We start from the raw sequence: 25,261 nt of genomic DNA, 5'->3' as shown, positions 1-25,261 counted from the left end.
AAATTATGACTTTATTATCAAAATATTACGACTTTAAACTTGTCGTGCTGAGATTTATTTTAATTTTAATGTGGCCCTAGTACGCCGTTGTATAATACAATAACTTTTGCATTGACTTTTCTCCCTTTTCGGGTCTTCCCTGGCTGTCATGCATGAGTACATACTCTGCCTCCTCTACTGTATACTCTAAGGAAAAAAATACAGGTTTACAGTTTGCTGTCAGCGCTGTAGAAAATCAACCTTTTCCTCTTCTTTCCTCAGTGAGCCGTGCTAGTGTATACCAGCCTCTACAGATGGCCGCGTTGTGCATTGTGCCTTCAGTTTGCTGTCCGTCATCGCTCCAACAATAGTTAACTGTGTGGCCCCCTTTTGTCTGAAGGCGATTGCTATTGAATGTGGAGGCAGATAAGAGGCGAGGCAGACACAAACACATGAAACACAATGCTTGACTTTTTCTAAAGCTCTGTGCTGGGCTGAGGAATCACTTTGGAAACATTTGACTTATTTAAATCACCTTCATTTGTCACTCTGGGTTTGTTGTTTTTACTACCTCAATTGTTCCAAAGGAAAAGAACAACACACATTGGTAAATCGTACATATTTGAGTTAGAAACAGGGAAGATTTCCCACTAATGAGCTCTCGCTTTCTCTCTCTGCAGCAGCTGCACATTCATCTAATGCAGCAGTGAATGATTGGACAAATTGGCAACCAATGCAAATGTTTGCAAGTGTATTGAAATTCAAAGACTGGCCATGTTGATGGAATGGCTTGAATTTTCCCGATTTTTCTTCTTCTGCAATCGGAGAGAAAGTGATTATGACAAATTAGCAAAAACCAGAGGACACAAGGTCAGATGAAATAGAGCTAATATATGAAGTTAGAATCCAGCCAAAACCTTGTGTGCGTAAAAAAGAAAAAAGTACCTGTAAATTAAAAATATTTACCAATAGAAATCCAAAACATGTGGGCTAGTAAGTGATAAAAAAAAAAAAAAAAAAAAAAAGATACTGAGGATTTAATTATTATACTTTTTTCAAATTAAAACACAATCATAAAGAACTGTATTTTATACTTTTACTTTAAATATTTTTCAAATAATGTTCTTTTCAAAACCTTCCACATATTTCCATTTAGCAATTTCTTCTTTATTCACAATCACTGTGCTGGTACCAGTCACTCACGTGTGGTCCAAGGTCACTTTAACAAGAGGTCTGACATGGTCATAATAATAATAATAATAATAATACACAATATCTTTGTCTGTGCAGCACTGAAAATGTACTAAATTCTCACTCAAACATTCCCTTTTTTGCTTTTTAGAGGAAGTTGTTCATTTGTTGTGTTTTTCCAGTAATAATGTTAAAAACTGAAGCAAAAGTCTTTAAAGTTCACTCACGCTGCAGCATTCAAACTTGATGGAAATGTGCTTATCACTTGTTTGAATATTAATGCCATTTTATTCAGTTTTCTACTGCAGTGCCATGCTTTAGTGCTTATGAGCCGTAAGTCCAACAAAAAGAAGAAAAAATCAGCTAAACTGCCTCCGAAATGTTGGCATTGGTCTTTATGAATGATGTAGGATTTGGTGAACACTTTGAAAACATGAATTTGGATAATCTAAGTTGCATTTAGAGCATTAGTTTTATATTCTTGAGTTTAAATAAAGGAGAATGAAGTGTGTTTATTTACAGTTCTTTAGGAGGTTGTCTCTTTAAATTAGGTTTGCCAAGCTGGAGGTCGTCTCTCTGCGACCTTGACGGTCCATGTGTCCTGAAACAGTGAATATATTCCAAACTCGATCCACCAATCTCCTCCCGTGCCGTGTCCTCTCAAGCAAGACCACCACCACGGAGTAAATCCCAACACCCACCACTGCAGCCCCTCCTCCAGCCAACAACACTACACCAGAGATATACATGTCGTTTAAAGCCTGGCCAGGTTTAGGCATGTGGTTAGCCAAGGCCAGATGGAGCAGAACGCCGCCACAAATCACTAGTGAGATACCAGTGATCAAGACCACCAACAGGTCAGACAAACCACCGCTCTTTAGCATGTCGATCTGCCTCCTGCTTCGCACGCAGTTCATGTCCTGCACAGCGGAGCTCAGCAGCTGCTTCAGCAGGACTCCCAAGGCCAACAAGCACAGAGTGGTCCCCACTCCCAGTCGCCATTCGCTCGAGACACTAGTGGTGGTAGAAAGAAGGCCGACGCCGCCTAGTCCACAGCCCAGGATTAGCAGCACGGCGACGCTGTAGCACAGGAGCGACTTGGCAGGATCTCGGAACCACCAAAGCTCCACCTGTTCCTCTAGGATGTTGTGCTGGATTTGAAGAGGGTCTGCCGGAGCCTCAAAGCTCACTTCGGGGCTTCCGGATTCCTCAAAGGGAGGGAAGTTGTCCAGCTCGGACATCCTGATGCCTCTTTGAGCAGGATGGTTGACGATACAGCTGCAGAGGTGACATAAACCGTCCAATACCTAATACTTCATTGGTTTTCAAAAACTCCTGAAAGTTCCTCAAACTGGTGTCAGAAAAGAGATTAAATGAGATTCACGGAAGAAAAGTTTATAATAATTTGCCGTTACGTCTGCAGCTGTGCCTCGGCGTGTCCTCTGGTTTTGTTCCAGATTCAGGGAAATGCTTGGAGCTGACTTTAGCCGGTGAAAAATCCAAACTTTCATTACAGATTTGTTCAAATCTGAGGCTCAACGTTTGTGGTTGTATGGTAGGATTCACCTGCAAGACAAAACAGACATTATTTAGGAGGCGTAGTAACATCTAACACAGAGGTCACCAAACTTTCTGAAACTGTGAGCTACTTTACGGTATAGGGCTACCAGTTAGAAAAGCACTTCTTAAATACTAAATGTTCACCGTTTCACTTTAAGTAGAAGGTAAGATAAAAAGGAAGGTGGAGTACCTTCCACGGGTTGGGGATGAGATCCTGCTCCAAGTGGAGAAGTTCAAGTACCTCGGGGTCTTGTTCACGAGTGAGATAAGGATAGAACGAGAGATTGACATGCGGATTGGTGTGGCACCTGCAGTGATTCGTCGTAGTGAAAAGGGAGCTGAGCCAATTTTACCAGTAAATCTACGTTCCTACCCTCACCTATGGTCATGAGCTTTGGGTCATGACCGAAAGAACAAGATCCCTTAGAGATAGGGTGAGAAACTTTGTCATCCGGGAGGAGCTCAGAGTAGAGTCGCTGCTCCTCCGCATTGAGAAGAGCCAGATGCAGTGGCTTGGGCACCTAATTAGGATGCCCCCCGGACACCTCCCTCCGGAAGGAGACCTCAAGGAAGACCCAGGACATGCTGGAGAGGTCATGTGTCTCAGCTGGCCTGGGAATGCCTCAGGATCCCCACGGTGGAGCAAGTGGGAAGTCTGGGCCTCCCTGTTAAGGATGCTGCCCCCGCAACCCGGCAACGGATAAGTGGAAGAAAATAGAAGAATGGATGATAATAAGCAAGACTCGCAGTAACTTAAAAAAGTAGGAAATGTTTAAGTTTCAACATGCAACACTACTCCTAATTTATGCAGGTTTATTTTCATTACATTTCTTAGAAAATTATCATATTCTAGATTTGTGAAATGTAACAATTGACATTTTCTGAAAATTTACCTTACGTTTTTTAAAATATACCTTATCATATTATACTGTATATAACATACCACAACCCATACACCATATCTTCAACACAAGATTCTCAGAATTTTTCAGTGAAAATAAACATTTAAAGATGGTAATTTAATACTAAAATGTTATCAGCAGTATTTAACTCTACTAATACTACCTACATCTGTATTTATCTTGGTGAGCTTGAATCCTAAGTAAATCAGATTTTAGAAGGAGCTCATTGGTGCCGAGAGCTACTACATTTGGCACCAGTCCTTTGCCTATAGGTGAGCTCAAAAACCATGTGGTCTTCACCCAGTCAATCAACAGAGATTACATCACAGAACAGGTGATTGTGACATTAACCAATCAGCAGAGACCTGGGAGGCCTCCAACTTCCTGTTTTCTCTGAAATCAGAAAATGGTGGTCATGTGGCTCAGCGTAGTGTGTTTGTGATTGAAACATCTAAACTAACCATGGTACGTAGATGAGACTCACACTTTTTTTTAATTGACTAGTTTTATAAAGTGAGGAAATATGGTTTGTTTGTTGACAACTTAGTGAAATGAATGCAGGACAAATGTAGGTGCCATATTTGATTATACTTAGCACATTTTATTTACAAATAAGGCAATAAAACATAGGACAAAATGTTTTAATGTTGCCAAATGTTTTGATAATACTCAGACTATTACTATAAAATAAAAAAATTCTGACGCTATAATTAGTAAATATGTGTGATTTTGATGATTATTTAATAACAGGGAGCTCTATTGAGTTGAAATGTGTTTAATAAGAAACGGGAGGAAGAACAGTTTATTTTTTCATTTCAAACGTTGAATGTAGTTACAGATTAGTCCAGACTTATTCAGTGGGATCTGTAAATGACAGGAAAGTGTTACAAAAGTCAAAGGCTGACATTTGAAAAGCGACTGAAGATGAGACGTTTAAAGACATACCTGAGAGCACTTTTTCAAAAAGACATGACATTGTGGGTGAATGTCAGAGTTAAACATGTGGAAAGAGAATTTCCAAAGTTCATTCATTCTTCACACCTGTTGGTCCTGGTCAGGGTCATGGGGAACATTTAAGCTCCAGCCACAAAGCAAAGCACAGACTCCTTCACTCGTTTAGTGTCTAATTTAAGAAATAAACTCATTAATGTACGTTTCACGACTGAGATTGCAAAGAAAAGGTCAAGTCCATCCCGTCATTTAGTTCATTTAAATCCAATGACATAATTGTTAGCTAGTGAAAATGCTGTGTAGCAAAGATCTTTTGAGTATCTTGATGAGTTCAAGTAACTAGCCAAGTTAGTATGGTTAGCTAAGAGTTATTTCAACTGAAAGAAGCTAATGTACTTCCCAAAAACCACATATTCACCTCTACTGTAGATTTAGACTTTAAAGCTGCTGGAGATTATAGAGTTTTTAAACAGATATAGGCTGTGTCCAAATAGTCCCTCCTATCTCCTTTCCTATCCACTGTTCTTTAACCCCCGGAAGTGTTTGAGTGGTGGCCATGATAAAAGAGCGTTCGAATCGAAACAAACGTGATCACCTTTTCCTAACTCCTCTCCTAACACCTTTCCTTAACCCTGTGACATCATCCACGAGGTTATAGAAAAGTGGATAGGAAAAGAGATAGGACACATCAAAGATCATATGCTGTAAAGAAAATTTGTTTTGATCTTGACTGTAGACACTTAGGTTTATTGCCAATGTCACAAAAGTTTTGTGCATTGCATTGTGGGATGTGGAGCTTTTAAATGCTTAAAAGTATTTTTACTACATTCTTAATGTGATTTCTTGTGTTTCCTCAAGACAGTGATTTACTTGATTTGATTGTTGTTCTAATTTGTTCCCTGTATTCCCCATGATAACACCTGTTTTCTCAGAGAGAATTGGTCATGTGACCAAGTACGTCATGTCATGTGACTTGTAGGTGTGGAAAAAGTGTTTCCATTGCGCTTTGGGATACATTTCTATATCAAAACGTCTGAAATTCTTCCTCATGAAAGACTTTTTAGCAATATTAAGTTTATTTTTTTTCGAAATTCAGGTTTTTCCTATAGCTATGTATTCATCTAATAAGTAATTATGGTCTGTAGCGGCTTTAATTACGCTACACCAGAATGATTCTGGTAGTTTAATTGACGGAACTGGACTTTTTTGAAGAGTTTTTGAAGATGTTTCACCTCATCCAAGACACTTTTTAAGCTCTGAAACTGACCCGTGGATGCTGTGCTTTGAATTTGCACCATTCCACTACTGAGATCCTTACCAACTAATCATTAATGCATGAGCAAGCCAGACAGAGAAATACCTGCAGATTCCATACCATTATGTGTTCAATGTTGGAGATATATGTTTGAAGTCTGAGGGAAGGAGAAACTTCAAAGCAGCAGTAGAAACCCTTCCCGTGGTGTTCACCATGGAATGCTTACATCATTCAAAAGTCACTCCGCTTTGTCTGAAGTTAATTATTAAAAGTCTTATTTTATCCAACATTACGGGATGTAATTCTGGGTAGAAAAGCTACTGGATGATCTAAGTGCATGCCATGCACACACCCACATGCACTTTATCCAATCCATCAGTTCTGTGGACGTAAAGAAAAGCAACTTAGCGTGCTGACACTCGCAACCTTTTTCTATCTCTCGTTATCACTATGCTAATGAGTCCCCAGTGGAGGGACGGCTGCATAAAAGCCCCAGCCGTCGATAAGATAAGCATTTCCCCGTCTCTGCAAATACACAAAAAGAAACGGCTAATGCACAAATGTAAATGTTCTCTTTTTCATCGTCCCACAAATGCAAAACTGTTGGGATTCGCTCGACAAAATTTACTTACCTGTTCTGGGTCAATCTTAGTTTACTCAGTGTAAGTTTAGGGCAGACATGGGCAACTGGCGGCCCGAGGGCGACATGCAGCACTTGCGCTAATTTTGACCGGCCCCCAAAGTAAATGCACAAAATGAAAACAAAAGCAAAGAAAAGGAAATCACAAAAAAATGTCTCAAAAAATCACAAAATGACAACAAAAATACACAAAGTGACTCTAACACACAAAACAACAAAAAACCAAATGAGTAAATTACACAAAATGACTTCAAAAACACACAAAACGGCAACAAAATTTAAAAAAAAAACATGAAATTTGAAAAAAAATTACAAAATGACAAAAACACAGAAAATGAATGCACAAAAAATGTCTCCAAAATCACAAAATGACAGCAAAAAATACCCAAATTGGCTCATAACACACAAAACCCCCCAAAAAACAAACAAAATGAGAATAAAATACACTAAATTATTTCAAAAACGCACAAAGCAAAAGTAAAAACACACACAAGACAACAACAGAAAGAGCAAAAAGAGAGAGAAATACACAAAATGATGAAAAATGCAATAAATGACAGCACAAAGTCATTGTTCTTTAATGTTCTTATTGGTCTTTATTCTAAATGCTGACATTATTGTTTATAATGTGGCCCTGAGATCAGACTATCACATTTTTGTGGGCCCGCTGTGATAAAAGTTGCCCATCTCTGGATTAGGGTACAAACTCACGACCTTCACACAAGCTAAGCAGCATGTCTCACCACCACTGGTTTCATTCCTCATAGAACCATCAAATCTGATCTGCTGTTATACACCGTCACAAGATGTCATGTAAAATCCTGTTAGATGTTCAACTCATTCTCTTGCTTTTCCCCCTTTTTCCTTACCTCATCATATTTAATCCCTGCATTGTTATTTGTAACCTCATCACACCCTGATAACACAATCTAGTAAACATATACAGCAAGCGCGCCCACAAATATCCTCAAGGTTATGGCTGTTGATGGCTTGTCTTTAAAAGGCTGTCAGCTGCTTTATTTCTATCAAAGTCAGCAGCACGCGAGTCCACACACACACACACACACACACACACACACACACACACACGCACACACGATGCATCAGAAAACTAAAGATGTCTCAGTCTAAGTAAGTGTAAGAGGAGATTATTACATCTGTCAAAGAGGAAAATAATCTCATTTTTCACCAGCGTTTATTTGTTGGCAGGATTACGTCAAAAGTACCTAAGGGATTTTGACAAAATTTTCACCATTTGAGCATAAACAGCAGAAAAAAAGGTTTTCACGAGCTTTTAGGCTCGTTTTGTCATTTTTGATTGTTTTTGTTTTGCATCTTTGTTGTTGTTTTGTTTGTTTTTGTTGGGGTTTTTTTGTGTTCATTTTTAATGGTAATTTTGGATGTTTTGTGTATTTTGATGTATGTTTCAAGTCATTTCGCCTTTTCAGTAATACATGTTTGGGGGGCATTTTAAAAAAAAAAAAAGTTTTTGTTGTCCTTAGGTGTGTATTTTTATGCAATTTTGTGAATTTACTTTGGGGGCCGCACAAAATTAGCCTAAGGACCGCATGTGGCCCCCAGGCTGCCAGTTGCCCACGCCCGCCTTATGCTATAAAAGAGTCCATTACATTTTGGAGGGGATCTGGATCATTACATCTCTCAAAAATGGCCTAAGTTTTAAAAATAAATCATGTCTCTATTCATAATTGACCAATATTTATGAAATTTGACTCTGTTATGTCGGGTTCGTGCCTCAATTACTCCGCCAAGTTTTATCTGGATCAGATCTGGATTAGGCAATTCATCATGAATTTTCAAAAAATAAAAAGTGGGTGTGTCCATAAATTTAAACCTACTGTATGGTTATTAAAGGGATCCTCCACTGTTTGTACAAATGTGGCGTAAAAGCTTTAAAATACACTTGTTATAAAATCAATACCTAACAAAAGGCATTATTTTGCACCATATTAATTTTATTAACTTTTAAAAACGGGACTACTTTATCATTTTAAAACCTGTGTTCTGTGATGATGTCACACAGCCCCACTGCCTGTAAACATCCCATTGTTTTCTATTGGAGTGAAGCATTCAGCCTGCTTTTTAGATCATTTAGCAGCTTTTTAGATCATTTAGAAGCTTTTTAGATCATTTAGCAGCTTTTTAGATCATTTAGCAGCTTTTTAGATCATTTAGAAGCTTTTTAGATCATTTAGCAGCTTTTTAGATCATTTAGAAGCTTTTTAGATCAATTAGAAGCTTTTTAGATCATTTAGAAGCTTTATAGATCATTTAGCAGATTTTTAGATCATTTAGCAGATTTTTAGATCATTTAGAAGCTTTTTAGATCATTTAGAAGCTTTTTAGATCAATTAGCATCTTTTTAGATCATTTAGCAGCTTTTTAGATCATTTAGAAGCTTTTTCAGTCAAAATGTAAACTTGTGCTGCTTTTAGTTGCTCTAAAATAATCAGGAAAAGTTAAAGATGTTGCTGTAACCCTTATTGGTTTACTGAAAGAGGATAAAAACAGTTTCTGTGACCGCAGGGGGCGACAGTTCCAACTCTGAGGTTTCTTATAGACAATGAAGCAGAGAGGAAGAGCTCTCCTACGGGACCTGGCAGAAGTTAGTGAGTAAATTACAGATTGTTGAAGGACTCCCACCCAAAAGGGACTTCTATTCTCAGGATCAGCCATGCACTGGGGATAGAAATTTCTCCCAAGCCTGTAAAATGTAATTGATCATGGCACCATGATCAGGATCATTGATCCAGATAACTGCCAGTATCTGGCAAAGGGGAGATTTGGAGCTTGGTGGTGGTTTGCTCTTCTTCCCATTCCAATTGTATGTTGTTGGATTTTCTTAAGTATTCAGACGCCTGCCAACCTAACGCACGCTGACATGTCCTGTTAGTTTGGAGCTGCCGTGAGGCAGAGCAATAACACTGTGACTGAATAAGGAAAGGGATGCTTGTACAGGGTGTGAAATGAGGAGGTAATTACAGGAGAAGAGGAGAGCGTTTATTGGCCACACGCTGCTCAGCAGGCCTTTATCATCCTGTTAGGGATGGAGGAGCCGATGGGACGTGTGCAGGTGCTTAAAGTTCAGAAGAAAAAAAATTTTTAAACAGAGGAAGAACTGACGAGAGGATTTGCTCCTAGCATCAGGGTTGGAGTCAATTACATTTTTAAGTTACAATTACGTCTTCAATTATCCATGTTAAATTACAACTCAATTCCGATTACTTTGACGGGCATTTTTTTCAGTTACAATTAAAACTAGAGCTGTTATTTTTCCCCTGAAAGTCATTTACAATTATGTTCTCAATTACTAAAGTTTAATTACAATTACTGAGTCTTTAATATATAAGCCTATAAAACTTAACCTTCCTCTTGTGTTAGCTTTCTGTTAGCATCTCTTATAATAACAGGTCGGTTTTGATCTTGTTAGGCTTCCTAATCCATGATAAAATAGGTATTAATGTCTTTGGTGTGGGCATCTGAGCCTTTTTTTGTGTCAGTATAGTTTTTTTAATGGTAAACTTATCCTCAAGAGAACTAACAGGTAAACTTGATATGAAAAATATTTTAATAATTGTTAACTATGTAGGCCTATGTGTAAACAATAGAATTATAACAGTTTCCAGGTTTTTTGTAAATTAGTTTTTATATAAATTTCCATGCCAATTACAATTACAAAGTCAATTACTGTATCCTAACTCAATCACAATTGTATTTTGATTGCAACATATTATTACAATTATATTTACATCATAATTATAACTGCAATTGTACTTTATAAAATCTGTTGCTGTTGTAATCGTAATTAATTTGTAATTGAGTTTAGATAATTGACTTTGTAATTAGCATAAAAATTATAATATTTACACAAAACTGGGGAACCATGTTACAGTTCTATGTACAGTTCTACACATATGTAGTGAACAATTATCAAAATATGTTTCATATCAAGCTTTCCCACATTTTACCATTTAAAAATTTTAAATCAAGGGGTATAGTGACACAAAAAAGGCTCAAATGCCCACACCAAAAACATTAAAACCTATATTTTCATTGATTAAGAGGCCTAACAATGTAACTATTGCATAGGAAAGAAATTAAATGATAAATATTTGATTTTAGTGTGTTTTACAGCTGATTTGGGAGCCGCTATCATTAGAGATGTTAACAGAAGAAGGTGGTTAACTTTTATTAGGTTATTTATTTCAGGCTTAGTAATTATAATTTAACTTTAGTAATTGAGAATGGAATTGTAATTGACTTTCTGAGGATAAAAAAAAAACTATTGTAATTTTATTGTAATTGGAATAAATGCTGGTCACTGTAATCATAATTGAATTGTAATTGAACATGGGTATTTGAAAACATAATTGTAACTGAAAAATGTATTTGACTCCAACCCTGTCTAGCATGTTTTTTTTTTTTTGTCATACTTGTGTGAAAGGTGCATCCGTTCCATGTGTGTGAGGGTTTGTGAACCCATGTGTGCTGAGTCACTAATTAATCCCATCTGGCCTGAGCTCATGTCACCAGGTAGAGGTACAGAAATAGTTCAGTAATTGAGGTGCGACTGTGCAGCTGATTTGACGGCTGATAAAAACAAGCCCAGACGAAGCCGCGCTGTCCAAAGCTGAGTCCGAGTATGATTTGTTTGCAAATCAGTCGTGTCGAGTTTATGATCTAATATTGTCCACTTTATGCTGTGTAACGGAAAGCAGATAAACAAGGTGGGTGTACAGAACGCAGTGATGTGCAACAAGGAGGGAAATGATAAAGCTTAACCTGTTCATCTTCCTTTTAATTGTTTTCGTACAGTGAGTGCTGCTGGAGCGTGATGGTCCTTTATCTCTCCTATGACCTCTAAACATCATATCGCCCATGACGCAATCGCAGCATAAATATCCTGCTTCCTTCAGCACAGAAACCCGGTAAAGAAGCACAAACACGTCACACTTCGTACACTGTAAAATGTAAGTTCAAGCAATTTGAGTCAAGTGTACATGGGACAAAATTAAATGTAAATAATATCGCCAGAGATTAATGCAACCATTTAAAAACTGGTTAACTAAACATAGGCTCCACCCAATCCTACCAGCACACCATAGCAGATTTATTTTAATCAACTCAATGTTCAGGACGAAAACAGCCTGATTATCTTCATGTGTTACCTTGCTTGAGAATTATCTCTTTCTCTCACACACACACACACACACACACACACACACACACACACACACACACACACACACACACACTGGAGACCTGTATGCATTGCTTATGCTATCGATACAACGTCTCATCACCTGATTGTGAGAAGAGCTTCTTACTTGTCTGTGGTTCATGTAATAATATTGCTTTGCTATGGAAGAGTACACAGTTTGCCAAGAATTCACACCCTGAATGACAAGGTATCAATAACTCTTTAAGTGATACAGGAAACTAGAACTCAATCCTGGATGACACCTTGGCAAAAGTTAACGTATTATCTATCTATAAAAGCAAGGAACGTGTGTGTGTGCATGTTTGTGGAGCGAATATCTCCCCAACGCAGTATCTGATAAACCTGAAACTTTGTCAACGGCTTGTGTATACCCCGAGTGTGCGCATCTGTAATTTTGGAGTAATTTGGTCATTTTAAAACCAATTTGAAATGACCAATCCACACTGTCAAACATTGTTTTAGAACACTGATGATGTCATCAACAGTGATGTCATCAGAGTTCCAGTCAGAATGTTCTAATTGATGATGTCATCATCAGTGTTCTATTCTATGCTGATGCTAAGCTAATGCAGTGCAACGCTGTCTGCCTGTACACGATAACTTGAAAAGCTATGAACGGATTTTGATGAAATTTTTAGGAAATGTTGACAGTGAGCCAAGGAACAGCTGATTAAAGTTTGGTGATGTTCTGGCTCCCAAAAGAAAAGAAAAAAAATATATATATATATATATATCCCATTCATTTTCCCATCCACACTGTGGAACTCCTGTTAATGTTAATACAATTTCAATATAATTTTTCAAGCCCCTTGTCCGGCTTCAGGCAGGGGGGAGAACATGAAGGATTAACTCCACACAGGACCAGAAACAAACGGCTCTTAAAGCTGGCATGTATTGTGCATCGTTGTAGCTCTAGCTCAAATTGTGCGATCAACTGCAGAGTCCGAATATTTGCAGCTCACGATTCACACTGTACAGACACTCGGACACGATCTGACTGCTCACACTGTACATTCATACACAACACGTCCAGGTCTTTGTGGACATGTTTGATTTTTTTGCGACGATAGGATTTCTGTTCGGGAACTGGTTGTGAGGTGTTAATCGCTTCTCGTGACCCCATGTATACTACACCATGTATACTACACCATGTATACTACACCATGTATACTACACCATGTATTCTACACCATGTATGACGCATGATTTAGTCAAAAATTGTCTCAAAATGGGCCAAAAATCACACAGTGTATGACCGCCTTTACCCATTTCTGGGTTGCAGGTGCATGAATTTTGCTCCAAAGCCATCAGATGGCATTCATTAGCAACACATTTAGCAATTTAGATGATCAAATGAAAGCTTTTCAAATATGTATAATTAATTCAAAGATTTACGATCTGAAGCTGAGCCCAGTTGGTCCTCCTTTAACTAACAGGAGTAAATGTGTTTCTTACAACAAAAACAAGCTCACACCAGTAGTCCAAATTCTCTCTGATATGCAAATCACTGCAAGTAATCCTGAACAGAACTGTATGCGATTGCACACTTTGGATTCAGTATCATTCACTCTCTGTTTTGCTGCGTCTGCCTGCTGTGAGTTTTCAGCCTGCAAGGTCACAAAAGGAGCTGAGCTTTAGAGTATAAAACAGTATACTGCACTCCAATTACCTGGGAGGCTTTGGGACTCCGGTATTCCCCCTTCTGTTATGTCCACCAGCTGAATTCATTTCACCGGCCATTAGTGCCTCATTTCATTGTCGGAACGTGGTTCTCTTAAAATTGGTTGTCTGGTGTTATGCTGAGCACACGGACGGTCAGCAGAGCAGGTGAGAAAGACGGCAAAGGACTCAGAGGGAAAGTAAAAGTTAGCACATTTCTGCTTGTCGATAAAACGGTGTGGAATCAGGTGGGACGTTTAGGAGAGAGAAAGTGAAAAGATGCACAGCACCACAAAGCAGATCCTTTGGTCGATGACAAAAAGATGAAAGGGATTCCAAGAGAAAAGGGCAAACACACATGTCAAAGGGAGCTCTGATCGTAGTCTCAGGAGGATTTTCCTTTTTGCTGGCACAGAGAACCAGCTTTAGTCAGAAGTGAACAAGCTAATGAAAAAGCAGTGTGGAAAAATCCAATGAAAATAAAATAAAATCCAGTTTTATAGTTTGTTTTTAGCACGGAGGCTGGACCGACTGGGATTTAACTTGTGTTAAAGAGAATAAGACAGTTGGCTCAAGTATCCCCTTTCTCTTATTTTTGAATCCACGTACCCACTTTGTCCGACTACAACATTTTGCTTAGAATACATTGAAAAATATAGATGAAATAAATGAGTTATTTAAAGTAAATAAGTGGAATGAAACACTATTTAGTCTCTTGATTATAATTATTTCTATAGTTTGTCATTTACGATCATCTCCCACCTGGTGTGGAACCAAGACTGACTCTCGTGTTTTTAGTTCATGTTCTAATCAAGATCATTTCCATCATCATTATTATGAATATCATTTTTAACTACAATAAACATTATAAAACCCTATATTTTTTAATGATTTAATTTGTTGATTTTCCACTTCCACTCTCTCAAGTACCTCCTGTAGTGCCATCGGGGTACACGTACCCCCATTTGAGAAACACTGCTTAAGAAATGTTTTCATTCTTTGGTTCACCCATTAGTAGCCTATCGAACAGAGTGCTGTGTGTTTAATAAACTTTAAGTATTTTAAACAATATGTACCTGCAATTTAAAGCTGAAAAATGTCGCCAAATCCTGAGGGACAAAATGAGGCATTCCTGCTCTGGCAGCTGAAATTCCTGCTGCTTGCACTTTTCCTCCAAGGTCCTGGGTCAGGCCAAAGGGGAGACCGTAAGAGATCAGCGAAGTCCTGCTGAGATGACAAAGCAAAACTCTCCTCGCTTCCTTCCCGTCTCATCGGGCGTTGATGCTCTCGGCGTTGCCACTTGTGAGGAGAGAGAGGTCAGCGTAGGCTCCATCTGTCCATGAGATGGGCTCTGGTGCCAAGCGCCACGAGGGCTGGAGGAAATGAAGGGGGGGGGGGGGTGTTTCCGAGCAGTTGTCTGACACTGAATGGAGAAAGGGCTGAAGATATCGCCGTTCTCTGAACAGACAAACTTCTTCTCTGCCTGGTCTCTGCAGATGAACTGGAAATCCTTTTCTTCTCTGTTAACAATGGACACTCAACAAAGGCGGAGTCAGTGTCCTCAGGATCACACAGGAAACCCTGAGACAGACGGGGAGAGAAATACGCCGATGTCAGTAAGAATTCAATTAACCCTCGTGTTATCCTTGGTGTCAATTTGACCCCATTCACAGTTTATCATAAAAAAAAAAGTTGACTGTTTCTTTTGATTCATGACTTTTCCTAAATCGATGGGTACAATTGATTATGCATAAGATAATCATGCATATTGCATGCATTGGTGTTCCTCTGGGGTCAATTTGACCCCAAGCTGTTTTAGCTGTGTACAACGTGTCTGTCTATGTTGTGCGACCTTACATCAGGGAGGCGGGACCATATTTGGTAACACTTTACCTGAAGTTTTATGCATAACATTACGCTGTCATTATTAATAGGGATGTCCCGATACAACTTTTTCACTTCCGATACGATACCGATATTGCAGCCTTGGGTATTGGCCAATACCGATATTGATCCAATACAATATCAGCACGAATCATACATAGTTTTATTACTTGTTTCGGAGTGTGGAATGCTAGAAAAGACTTGATATTAACATTACCCTAACCCCACTAGATCCCTCCACCTAACCCCCAAAATGCCAACATAGCTCCAAAGGTGTCATAGTTTAGCAATGACACTTAATGTCAGCCGTTATGTATAAAACTTCCAGTTAAGTGTTACCCAGTATCTCATGAGAACTTTCAAAAAAAGAAAAAACCCAACATCAATCAATATGGTTCATTCAGTGACAGTCATAAATGAGATTTACACAATACACTAACTCTAAAACTGAAGTTTAACCTGATGGTGGCGCTGCAGGGAAGGTCATATATCATCACCACAACCACGTCATACTCTACTGGTCATTAATGAGAACGTTTGGATGAAAACTATTCAAGATAAATTAATTCTAATTTAATAGTTTGTCCTAATGGTGGCGCTAGAGAACAGGTTAAGGTTTTATTATCAAGGGGTTATTTATGTATTCAACCAATAAACAAAGTGCCTGACACAAAGACAATGATTTTCTGAAAATCATTTTCTGAAGGCAAATATCCCTGGGGTCAGATTGACCCCAAGGGTAAAATGTGTTAGTGATGATAATAATAATAATAATAATAATAATAATAATAATAATAATAATAATAGGAGGGTTAAAAAAGGACTTCTTCTTTTCTTTTTTTTCTTCTTTTTTTTTAATTCCTTCCCCCTGCGACTGTAAGCCAATCACTTCATCTGAGCCTCATATGAGAACAAACAGATGTGTGATCATGTCCTTATTTATTAGTGTAATGAAAATCCAAAGAGTGAACATTATCATGAATGAAAAGAATGAGCTGCTCGTTCTGAATAAATCATATATACATATATTTCGTTTACAATCTGCAGATTTTATGTAACGTTATGTGCTGCTTAAAGAATGCCTTGTGAAGCTTTAAAAACCATCATCATCGCTGATCCAGGAGCCTGAAGCAAACAGCTTGATAGGATTTCCATTGGGTTTCCTGTTAAATTGGTTTTTCTTACAATGACAAGGCAAATATGAAACTGTGTGATCTATTTATTATTCAAATTTCAGCTACGATGAAATAGACATTAAACTCAACCGATCACTATACCAGATGTCACTGACTGTGGTTAATCACTGTCTTCATTGGTGGATTATACCTTATTGCATACTGAGTGCACCTCAAATTTTGTATATTCTGTTTTTGGGATTTTTAAGAAATGTATTTCATGTTTACAGTTTAAAAAATAAGGCATTTCAAAACCCTTATAATAGTCATATTTTACACTGTCTTCTGTTTTCTTGGAATTATGAAGAGATGATTGGTTTTTTACATCTAGAAGCTGCAGATGCAATAAAAAGCACTTTAAAGTCACGCTTGTGGAGCTCGACAGCTTTGACATCTGTGGCATTAATGGCCTGAATTGTCAGTTGAGGTTATGTGACATGTGAGGAGATGATACCATATGTGTGAACAAATAAGGCATTTCCTGAAGAAAGAAATAATAAAATATTCCTTAAAAGAGATTTTTTTTATCAATACGATAATCGTGTGTGATGCATCGCAATATAGCAGTGAATCGATTTTTTCTTACACCCATATTATAAAGCAACAAAGTAAAAGCAAAAGTAACAAATATAACTCCGATATCTGAGCATATTTATAAGTATGATGAAGATGAGAAATATCTGTGTCAGGCACAGGTAGGAATAACCAGTGCTTAATTTGTAAATCATCAGGTCCCGGAACAAACACCCGCTGGGTGTTGTTCTGGCACTAAGAGAGAGACAAAGATGTCACAGAATTCATTTTTTAAAGTGCCTTTTGCTAACTAAATGGGCCAATATTATCACGTGAACACAAACAACCAATCAGCGCTAAAGAAGTCCGGACAATCACCCGTTACGGAGAGCATCTGTCTCTCTCTCTGAGTCACAGCTGTCAAGATCTGCCGTGTTTCAGGAAAAAGGACAGCGCAAAATCACCGCTAATTTTGCCACAAAGGTCACTCAACTTTCACAACACAAAAACCTACAAATACAAAATATTTACAAACTTTTACATCCATAACGTGAGGCCAGAACTCGTCTCATGAATCAGCAGCACAGCAAAAAATGAAATTAAAATGCGTGCTAACCTTTTATTTGTATCCTCGCATCTTTGTCTTTCATAAGCCAAGAGTAGCAGCTCATCTTGAGTCCTCCACATGTTCCCTGGATGTTCTCCTCCTGTGTCCTGTCAGGTTCTCCTGCATTAGCATCGTCGCTACAGGTGTTGCTAGTCGCTAAGCTAACTGCTGCTGTGCTGCGCCGCGATTTCCACAGAAACAAGCTTGGGCTTCTTTACCTCAAGCTTAGCTTCACTTATTGTCTTAAAAAAGCTCTATAAATCCAACTGCCTTTTTTTTTTTTATAGCTATTTTCTACCATCTTCCAAGCTGACAGAGAAACAATTTTTGCGTAAAATCACCCTTTAGACGTAGCATGCGGGCGTGGCTTGACTTTCTCCTCTTCATCATTTGGGCTGTGTCTACATTAAATTTTGTGTATACGATGACATTTCCAGTGATTTCAACTCAATAAAAGACCCATTTGTCCAAATATGATACTTCAAATTTAAATTAAACGCCTAAAAGCAAAAAAGGGGTTTGATTTTTTATTTTTATTTATTTTTTAATGAGGTGCTGGATCCAATCAAATAAGTGCCGGTCAAAATCTAGGAGGTGTCTAATCCTGCCCAAATCAAGCTCTGGGAATAACCCAAACAAGCAGATTTTTAGGCACATTTTGTACAAAGTCTTGACAGAAACACGTACTATTAACCTGCATACATTTAGTTTTTCCTCCTCCGTTGCTCATCCTCTCCTATCTTAGTGCCACCAACATCTGTGGAGCTGCTTCTTATCTCTCCCGTCTGTGGTACCGAGAGTAGAAAGTCTGGAATATGAAACTTGTGATTTTCGTCCCACTATTAAAATGTGTTTATTTATAAGCCACGATAAAACTCCCGAGTCTTAATAATCTGCTAAACAAGCACATTAGCAGCAAAACCTCACAGACTTGTTATCTGAAGCGGCACTTCCAGCTTTTTAAATACAACTTCCTCCTTTCTACACTTTGCCGTGGACAAATGCAGGCCAAACCCAGTCAGTTTTAAAATAGCACATAGTCTTGAGAACTCTGATTCTACCCCATGTGTATCAGAAAAATGCTGAGTATGACATTAAAAAAAAAAGTGTTTCAAAAGGTGTAAAACTTTTCTCCATTATCACAGATGAGCACAAATAACACCCAGAGCGTGTTTTGCTCTAAGACATGCAAAAATGACCAAGCTTGCAGAACGTGTCCAGCTGTCTCTGGAGAGAAGAAGAAGTGAGCGATGATTTAAGACAAAATCCTCCGTCCTGCTGAGTCCTTGTTGGGCACAGCTGCAATATCAAAACACTAATCAAATTAGCAATTAACATGCTGCTATCTTTCTGCTTCAGTCCTGCTGACGATGGGAAACACAGGCTCTTTGTTTTTGGAGCCACAATTCCATCCTCTTATATATTTATTCAATATATTCTAATGCAATACTGCCTGTTTGGAATGTTGAGTTTGTATGTTCTCATACTTTAACTTCCTCCCACATTACAAAAACATGTAGTTTAACATTTAGAGCCAGGTAGCAGGGAACTTATTACGTTTAAAAAATGAAATGTATTTTCTTTACATGACTGTTCAAGGTATTTCATTTTGAAAAATTATGACTTGTGCACCACATAATAGGCTTCAATCGCAGAAAACAGACAGAAAAAAAATGTAATTCACAATCTGAGACAAAGAACGAAAAGTCACCCTTTGTTTTTTTGTTCTTTTGGAACAATATCACGTGTTTACATGCTATTTTTCAAACGGATAAATTTGTCTATTTCCACTGATAATCTCTTTCTCTAGCTGCGTGTTATGGTTCGAGTAGTGACCATGTTATCCTGTGACTACAGATGAAGCTCTGCATTTATTTTCAGAGTGTTTTTAATGTGTTGTGATGAACAAGCTGTTCAGATTATTACCTCCACCAAGCGCAGAGTAGAAGGTTATGTGTTACCCTCCGTTTATCTGTCAGTCAGTCTGTCAGCAAAAGTTATAAACGGATTTCGATGAAATTTTCAGGAAAATTGATAAATGGGACAAGGAACAGGTGATTATATTTTGGTGTTCTGGCTACCAAAAAAAAATATATAAATAAATACATATCTCATTCATTTCCCATCCACACTGTGGAACTTCTTGTAGATGATGTCATAGGTTCTCTCAGAGTAAACAGCTCCATGTTGACAGGGTAGTCATGGTAATCCAGAGTTTACCATGTTATCGGGACCGGAGCGTGTTAGCTGAGCTTGAGCTGCTTGGCGGGAGGTCTGCACGCCAAGCAAAGGCTCTGGTACTGTCAGCGTAGAACAATCACTCAACTACGCCAGTTGGTGAGATTTAATGTAATCGTAAGTAATGTTTTGGGATCAAATCACACATTTCCATGGGTTTTATTTTGTAAAATGGGTGGCTAAGGGTCTAGCAGTGGAGCTAATGTCTCTGGCAGCATAATCTTGCATGATTTCAGCGTAAATAACCCATTTACGTAAATTATTTGAAACATTAAAATGTAAAAATAATAACAGTAATTGTCTATTAACCTTATTTAGCATGTTTGGTACGATTCTGGGAAGTTTAACAGCTAGTGAAGTCAACTAAACAGGGAAAAATGATGAAGCGGAAATGCATCACGTGGATAAAAGTGAACGCTGAAATGGAAATTGGGAAATTTTTAAATGTAAAATCCTCAGCCGTATCTGTGTTAGTGCACTAAACTGCTTTTGAGCAGGAGGATGAATGAAGGAGCCACTCACTGAAAGTTAGCAAACAGATTGTAGGTTTGAATTTAGGCCTGGATTTGATAATGTGGTTGAACTCCATGCAAAATTCATATTTATCTTATTTGCAACACAGCACATTATAAATGAATGGCTCTCTTGGGATAAATCCTGTGTGGCCCCTGAACTTTTGAGTCATTGAAAGCATCTTTTTGTCGTAGTTAACACATGTAAAACACAGAACTAATTTTTCTCATCACACAGAAGCAGTGTGAGCCGTCACCATCTCCTGCTGTGTTGAATCCAATTGATTATCCTTATTAGTGCAGATGTATGTGTTGCACCCATAGACAGAAGTAAATGTACAAGCAGTTATTGATGACACACAACACGCTTGATGTTTGCATCTGCTGACAGGGGTAAAAAAATAAAATAAATAAAAATCTTGAGGTTACTTTTTCCCAATTTCATTCGACAAAATAAAATTCTTAAAGCTGCTATCCGGAGTTTCTGAGAAGCGTCTTGATGTCCAGCCCTAAACAGCCTCACTCCCTCCCACTGCCTCTCCCAAACTACCAAAAGCCACGCCTCTACTTTTCTGTACGCGCTGTTGCAGCCTTGTTTCCGTGCACAGATCCTCATTCACTTTGATTGACAGTCTCAAAAACATGAAATTGAAGCCTATTAGCTGGGCGCAGTCGGCAATCGTTTTTATTTGTATAGGGGTCTATAATACAAAGGAGGGTCTTAAATACATTAATGTATATGAATGACCACCGGCAGTAAACCATAGTAAAAGACTAGTTAGGCATTTTATCGCATTTCAAAAGAATCATATATAAACATAGATTCCTCAGAAACTCCGGATATCAGCTTTAATATAGTAATATAGTTTTCTGCTGCTTTGATTCTAACATATTACTGTTAGTTGCATGTCAGATATTTGTTCTACCTCAGGTGTGTAGTATGTTTTCAGTGAAATGGTCCCAAACAATTGAGGCTTTAGGTTGGTTCTTCATCTGTTGTGCAATTCTCCTGCACAATGTAAATGGTGAACCAACACTGCACCCAACAGTTCATCTATGGTACTGCAGCAAAATTAATAGCAGAAAGCGGATGCCAGCCTGATTTTATCATGAATTTACAACATTAAACGACGTGTCAATGCAAATTTTTTAATAATCATTAGTGGTCTAAAGTGTACTGATATATCTTACCTAAGTAGAAGTACTGTTACTTGATTAAAATTGTACTCAAGTACAAGTAAGTCATACATAAATACTCAAGTACAAGTAAAATGTTGCTTTATTAAGTTACAATTTACTTTAACCCCCCACCTTTATTTTTGGGAATACATTTTGCCTTGCATACAGTAATCATCTCATGTATAAACTTAAAAAATGAGAGCCCAAATCTTGCAAAATTGGAACTTAATTTGTTTTCCACAAAGGCATTTGTATAAAATAAAAAGTTTGTCAAAATTTAATTAAAAAATAATAATAATAAAGACCGCCATCTGTGTGTGTGAGGTGCTTGTCTCAGCTATCTGAAGCTGCCGTGCTGCGATACATCATGGACCGCTACTTGGTTAAGATCAGAAAACCATCCAACTAAGGGAACCGATTCAAGTTCCTCCGTCAGATCCACCCAAAGTTCCACAAACACGGGGACAGAGATGAACCCGTAGCAATGATTATGAACTGGAAACTCAACTAAAGCTAACTATGCTAAGCTAACAAACCGACACACAGAGCTAATGCTAACCTCTCCGTATAAGGAATAGACCAAGTAAAAAGATTAAAAGAACACATCTTACTGTCATAAAGCCACAGAGAGCCACTGATTTGTTTATGGTCAGATTTAACACTTGTATGGAAGAATAAAAGCTAAACATGTCACACGTTGGGTTAAATGTTAGCGTAAATACTAATGTCACTATTCATCCCTCCAAACTTGTGAAATGCATTTTTTTTAAGTTATATTTCACGTGTTCACAAGACAAAGCTGGTCCCATTAGACTAATGTAACTATTGAGATTATTACATCGAAATATACTGAATGATTAAATCATCAGCTTGATCTGGTTTAATTATAGGAAATCAGAGAGGTATATTTATCAACCATAACTTTATGTAACTCATTATATGATATGAAATGAACAAAATTCATCAGCAGTAAAAACACTATTGGAGTTATTTGTGCTTTTCATGTGCTTTTTTTTTTTCTTCCAGAAAATAATTTCATTCCAAGTGAGGAAATAAATAAATTGCAGCTATTGTAGCCTTTTTTAATGTAATCCGTGTATCATTCGTTTTTCATTATGTAACAAAAACATGAAAAATGAAAATAAAACCCTCATTATTTGCCTTTACACATTCTGAGATATCTATAGCTCTGCAAAACTTAGGAGTCTCTAAATCCTCTGAAATGTCCGTGAGGAGGTTCTGTAACCGACACCAGCTAAAGTGAAAAGGACACGTTTCAGATGCACAGTTGGAAGCAGCAATCTTGTCATGCAGAACTACCGTTAGCATAGCCGTTATCGTCGGATGAGAGTACACTTCCGGGTCACGTACTTTGGCAAATTGGTAATGGAGGAAATGGATAAAGATGTTCATGTTTATTTTATTTATCGTGATTTTATCATTATCGTGATAATAACAGAAATGTTTTTAATCAATATCGCCCATCCCTATTACACACACTGTGGTTGGCACGGATCTCGAGACGGTCTATACATATTTTATTTTATTTTTCTAACTCTAAACCTAACCCCCTCTGTAAGAATCTCAAACTCCACCTATGAATCACTGTCTCAATTTGATTTCTTTCATCCTGCACTGAACATTGACTTCAGGCTTGTTTCAAATAAGGTCCGATTTTAATCCTAAATGCTTGATGATCATAGGCACAACATCCAACATGCACTGGTTTCCCAATTACTCCCAATTCCCTCTAAGCAGAGAGACGCAGGAGGTCAAGAATTGACTTTACTTTGATCTGTGCTGATCACTTTAATTTCAATAGAGCTTTAACATGTTTATGGATTTTTCCACATTGCAGCAGAACCTGTCATTGATAAGTTAACGTGACAAGAGCCAATGGAAATTGAGCATCTTTATAACATGTTTTATATCTTTACTGTGAGCTATTGCTAAATGACTGTAGCTCGGCTGGTGCAAAGGTTAAGGGTGTGATACAATATCAACATGTTTCACTTCCTTGTTTTCAACCAGAATAAAAAAAGGCAATTCATCGTTCCATGGACAAAACAGGGTTCACAAACGTTACGAGACATGGAATGAGGACAGAGTGGCGACAATGATTTATGGATACACTTATTTTCTCTCACACACAAAGCGCCATTATGAGGAGTTAATGTAGGGTTAACTTAAATCCCTTGGCTTCCCTGAATAGTCAGTTAATGCATAACTTCATCTTGTGTTCATTTTAATAGGCACAGATTTTCATGTTGGGGAAATGTTCAGAAAACTTCAATATTTCCTGTTGAAAACAACTAATTAACCTGTACTTCAGTTGTTTATAGTACTTTGAAGATCAATGGAGTGTAACCAAATCTTAATAATAGATGATTAAAAACCACAAGGGAATTAAACACAGGATTTGAAATCCTCACACCTTAATTTGGTTTTCCTAGATCTTTAACGTCCAATAATAAAAATAGATTATAAATTACGTACAAAGACTTAACTACATTTTTATGATAAAACTATGCAAGAGGATTATTGCCAATCTTGATAAAAAAAAAAAATTCAAGAATAAAGTTGAAATATAATGTCAAGATTAAAGTTGAAAATACAATATTGTGATAAAAGTCAAACATTTGCTACATTAAAGCCTCAGATTTTCCTTTTGGAGAAATATTCAGAAAAAAAAATCTATATTTCTTGTTAAAAACAACTTCTTAACCTAAGCTTCAGTTGCTTTTTTGTACTTTGAAGATCAATGGAGTGTAACAAACATCTTAGTAACATATGATTAAAACACACACAAGGGGATAAAACAAGGGATTTGAAATCATTTTCAAAAGATTAGAGATAATTTCAACAATAGAATTAAAGAACTGGTAGATATGTGTGACAGGTAAAGGCTACTAAAACAGTCATAGAGGGATTATAATGCACAATTTCTGACAGAAAGATTAACAATGAGGTTAAAATAATATTGAATATTAGGAAGAAATACTCAAATATTTACTAATCGTTCGCATGCTTTTATTTTGTGAACAGGCGAGGATTTTAAATGACAAAAATGAGTTGAAATGTAATGAAATGGAAGGAGGGAAAGACATAGTAATGACAGAAGGTAAAACACAGGGACCGTTCCTTACCTGGTCACAGGCTGATGTCCGCACCGCGCTATAAAGCTTCCGTCCCCGGTCACAAAGTGTCACTTAGACCGGTGTGTGTGCAGCCCTCCACCCGCCCTCACTGGATGAGGAAGTCCGGAGCAAAGGCTCCGGCAGCCGGTTGAGCTTGTCCGCCTGTGGCCGCTCAGAGCTCGGTGTGACCGTCCGTGGCTCTCCGTCTCCGGCGGACGGTTGAAGGCAGGTGTGGCCGCGCACGGAGGCAGGGGACGCGGATGGGAGGGGACACCACAGCCCGCAAATAAAGGAGAAGAGCTGCGTGTGATAGAACCATGGTTGTCCCTAGTGCTTCCAGGTAATAATAATGAATTAAAATGCTTAATTTAATCATCCGTAGAACAGCTGTTAAAATACACCTTAATTTGGTTTTCCTAAAATAAACTTTTTTTTAATGATAAAACAACCAAAAATAATGCAACTAAGTTTTAACTTTGATTAAAATACAAAAAATAAAAACTGGAGGTTTGACGATACACTGAGTTCACGATACAATACGCTATACCTTATTGGGTTCACGATAACGATTTGATACTATTGGACCCAAAATAATATGATGTGTAGAAGATCATGTCTGGATGTTTTTTTTTTTTTTTAA

General features: G+C 37.8%; 1 protein-coding gene across 1 annotated transcript; it reads right to left on the bottom strand.

The window, feature by feature from the left end:
* Positions 1 to 1,124: 1,124 nt before the first annotated feature.
* On the bottom strand, positions 1,125 to 24,845 carry tmem125a (transmembrane protein 125a). Its single transcript, XM_028443841.1, has 3 exons — positions 24,631 to 24,845; positions 14,453 to 14,957; positions 1,125 to 2,736 (listed from the first exon to the last, which is right to left on the bottom strand). The coding sequence occupies exon 3, from the start codon at positions 2,409 to 2,411 to the stop codon at positions 1,713 to 1,715; it is 699 nt and encodes a 232-aa protein (XP_028299642.1). The 5' UTR covers positions 2,412 to 2,736; positions 14,453 to 14,957; positions 24,631 to 24,845; the 3' UTR covers positions 1,125 to 1,712.
* Positions 24,846 to 25,261: the final 416 nt, after the last annotated feature.

Source organism: Gouania willdenowi, chromosome 4, assembly GCF_900634775.1.
Source record: "Gouania willdenowi chromosome 4, fGouWil2.1, whole genome shotgun sequence".
Lineage (NCBI taxonomy): Eukaryota > Metazoa > Chordata > Actinopteri > Blenniiformes > Gobiesocidae > Gouania > Gouania willdenowi.
The sequence above is the reverse complement of the archived record's forward strand: the minus strand, read 5'-3'. Positions and strand labels throughout refer to the sequence as shown.

Excerpts from the sequence above, each read along its gene's own strand:
- tmem125a (XM_028443841.1), bottom strand. The coding sequence starts at position 2,411 with ATGTCCGAGCTGGACAACTTCCCTCCCTTTGAGGAATCCGGAAGCCCC.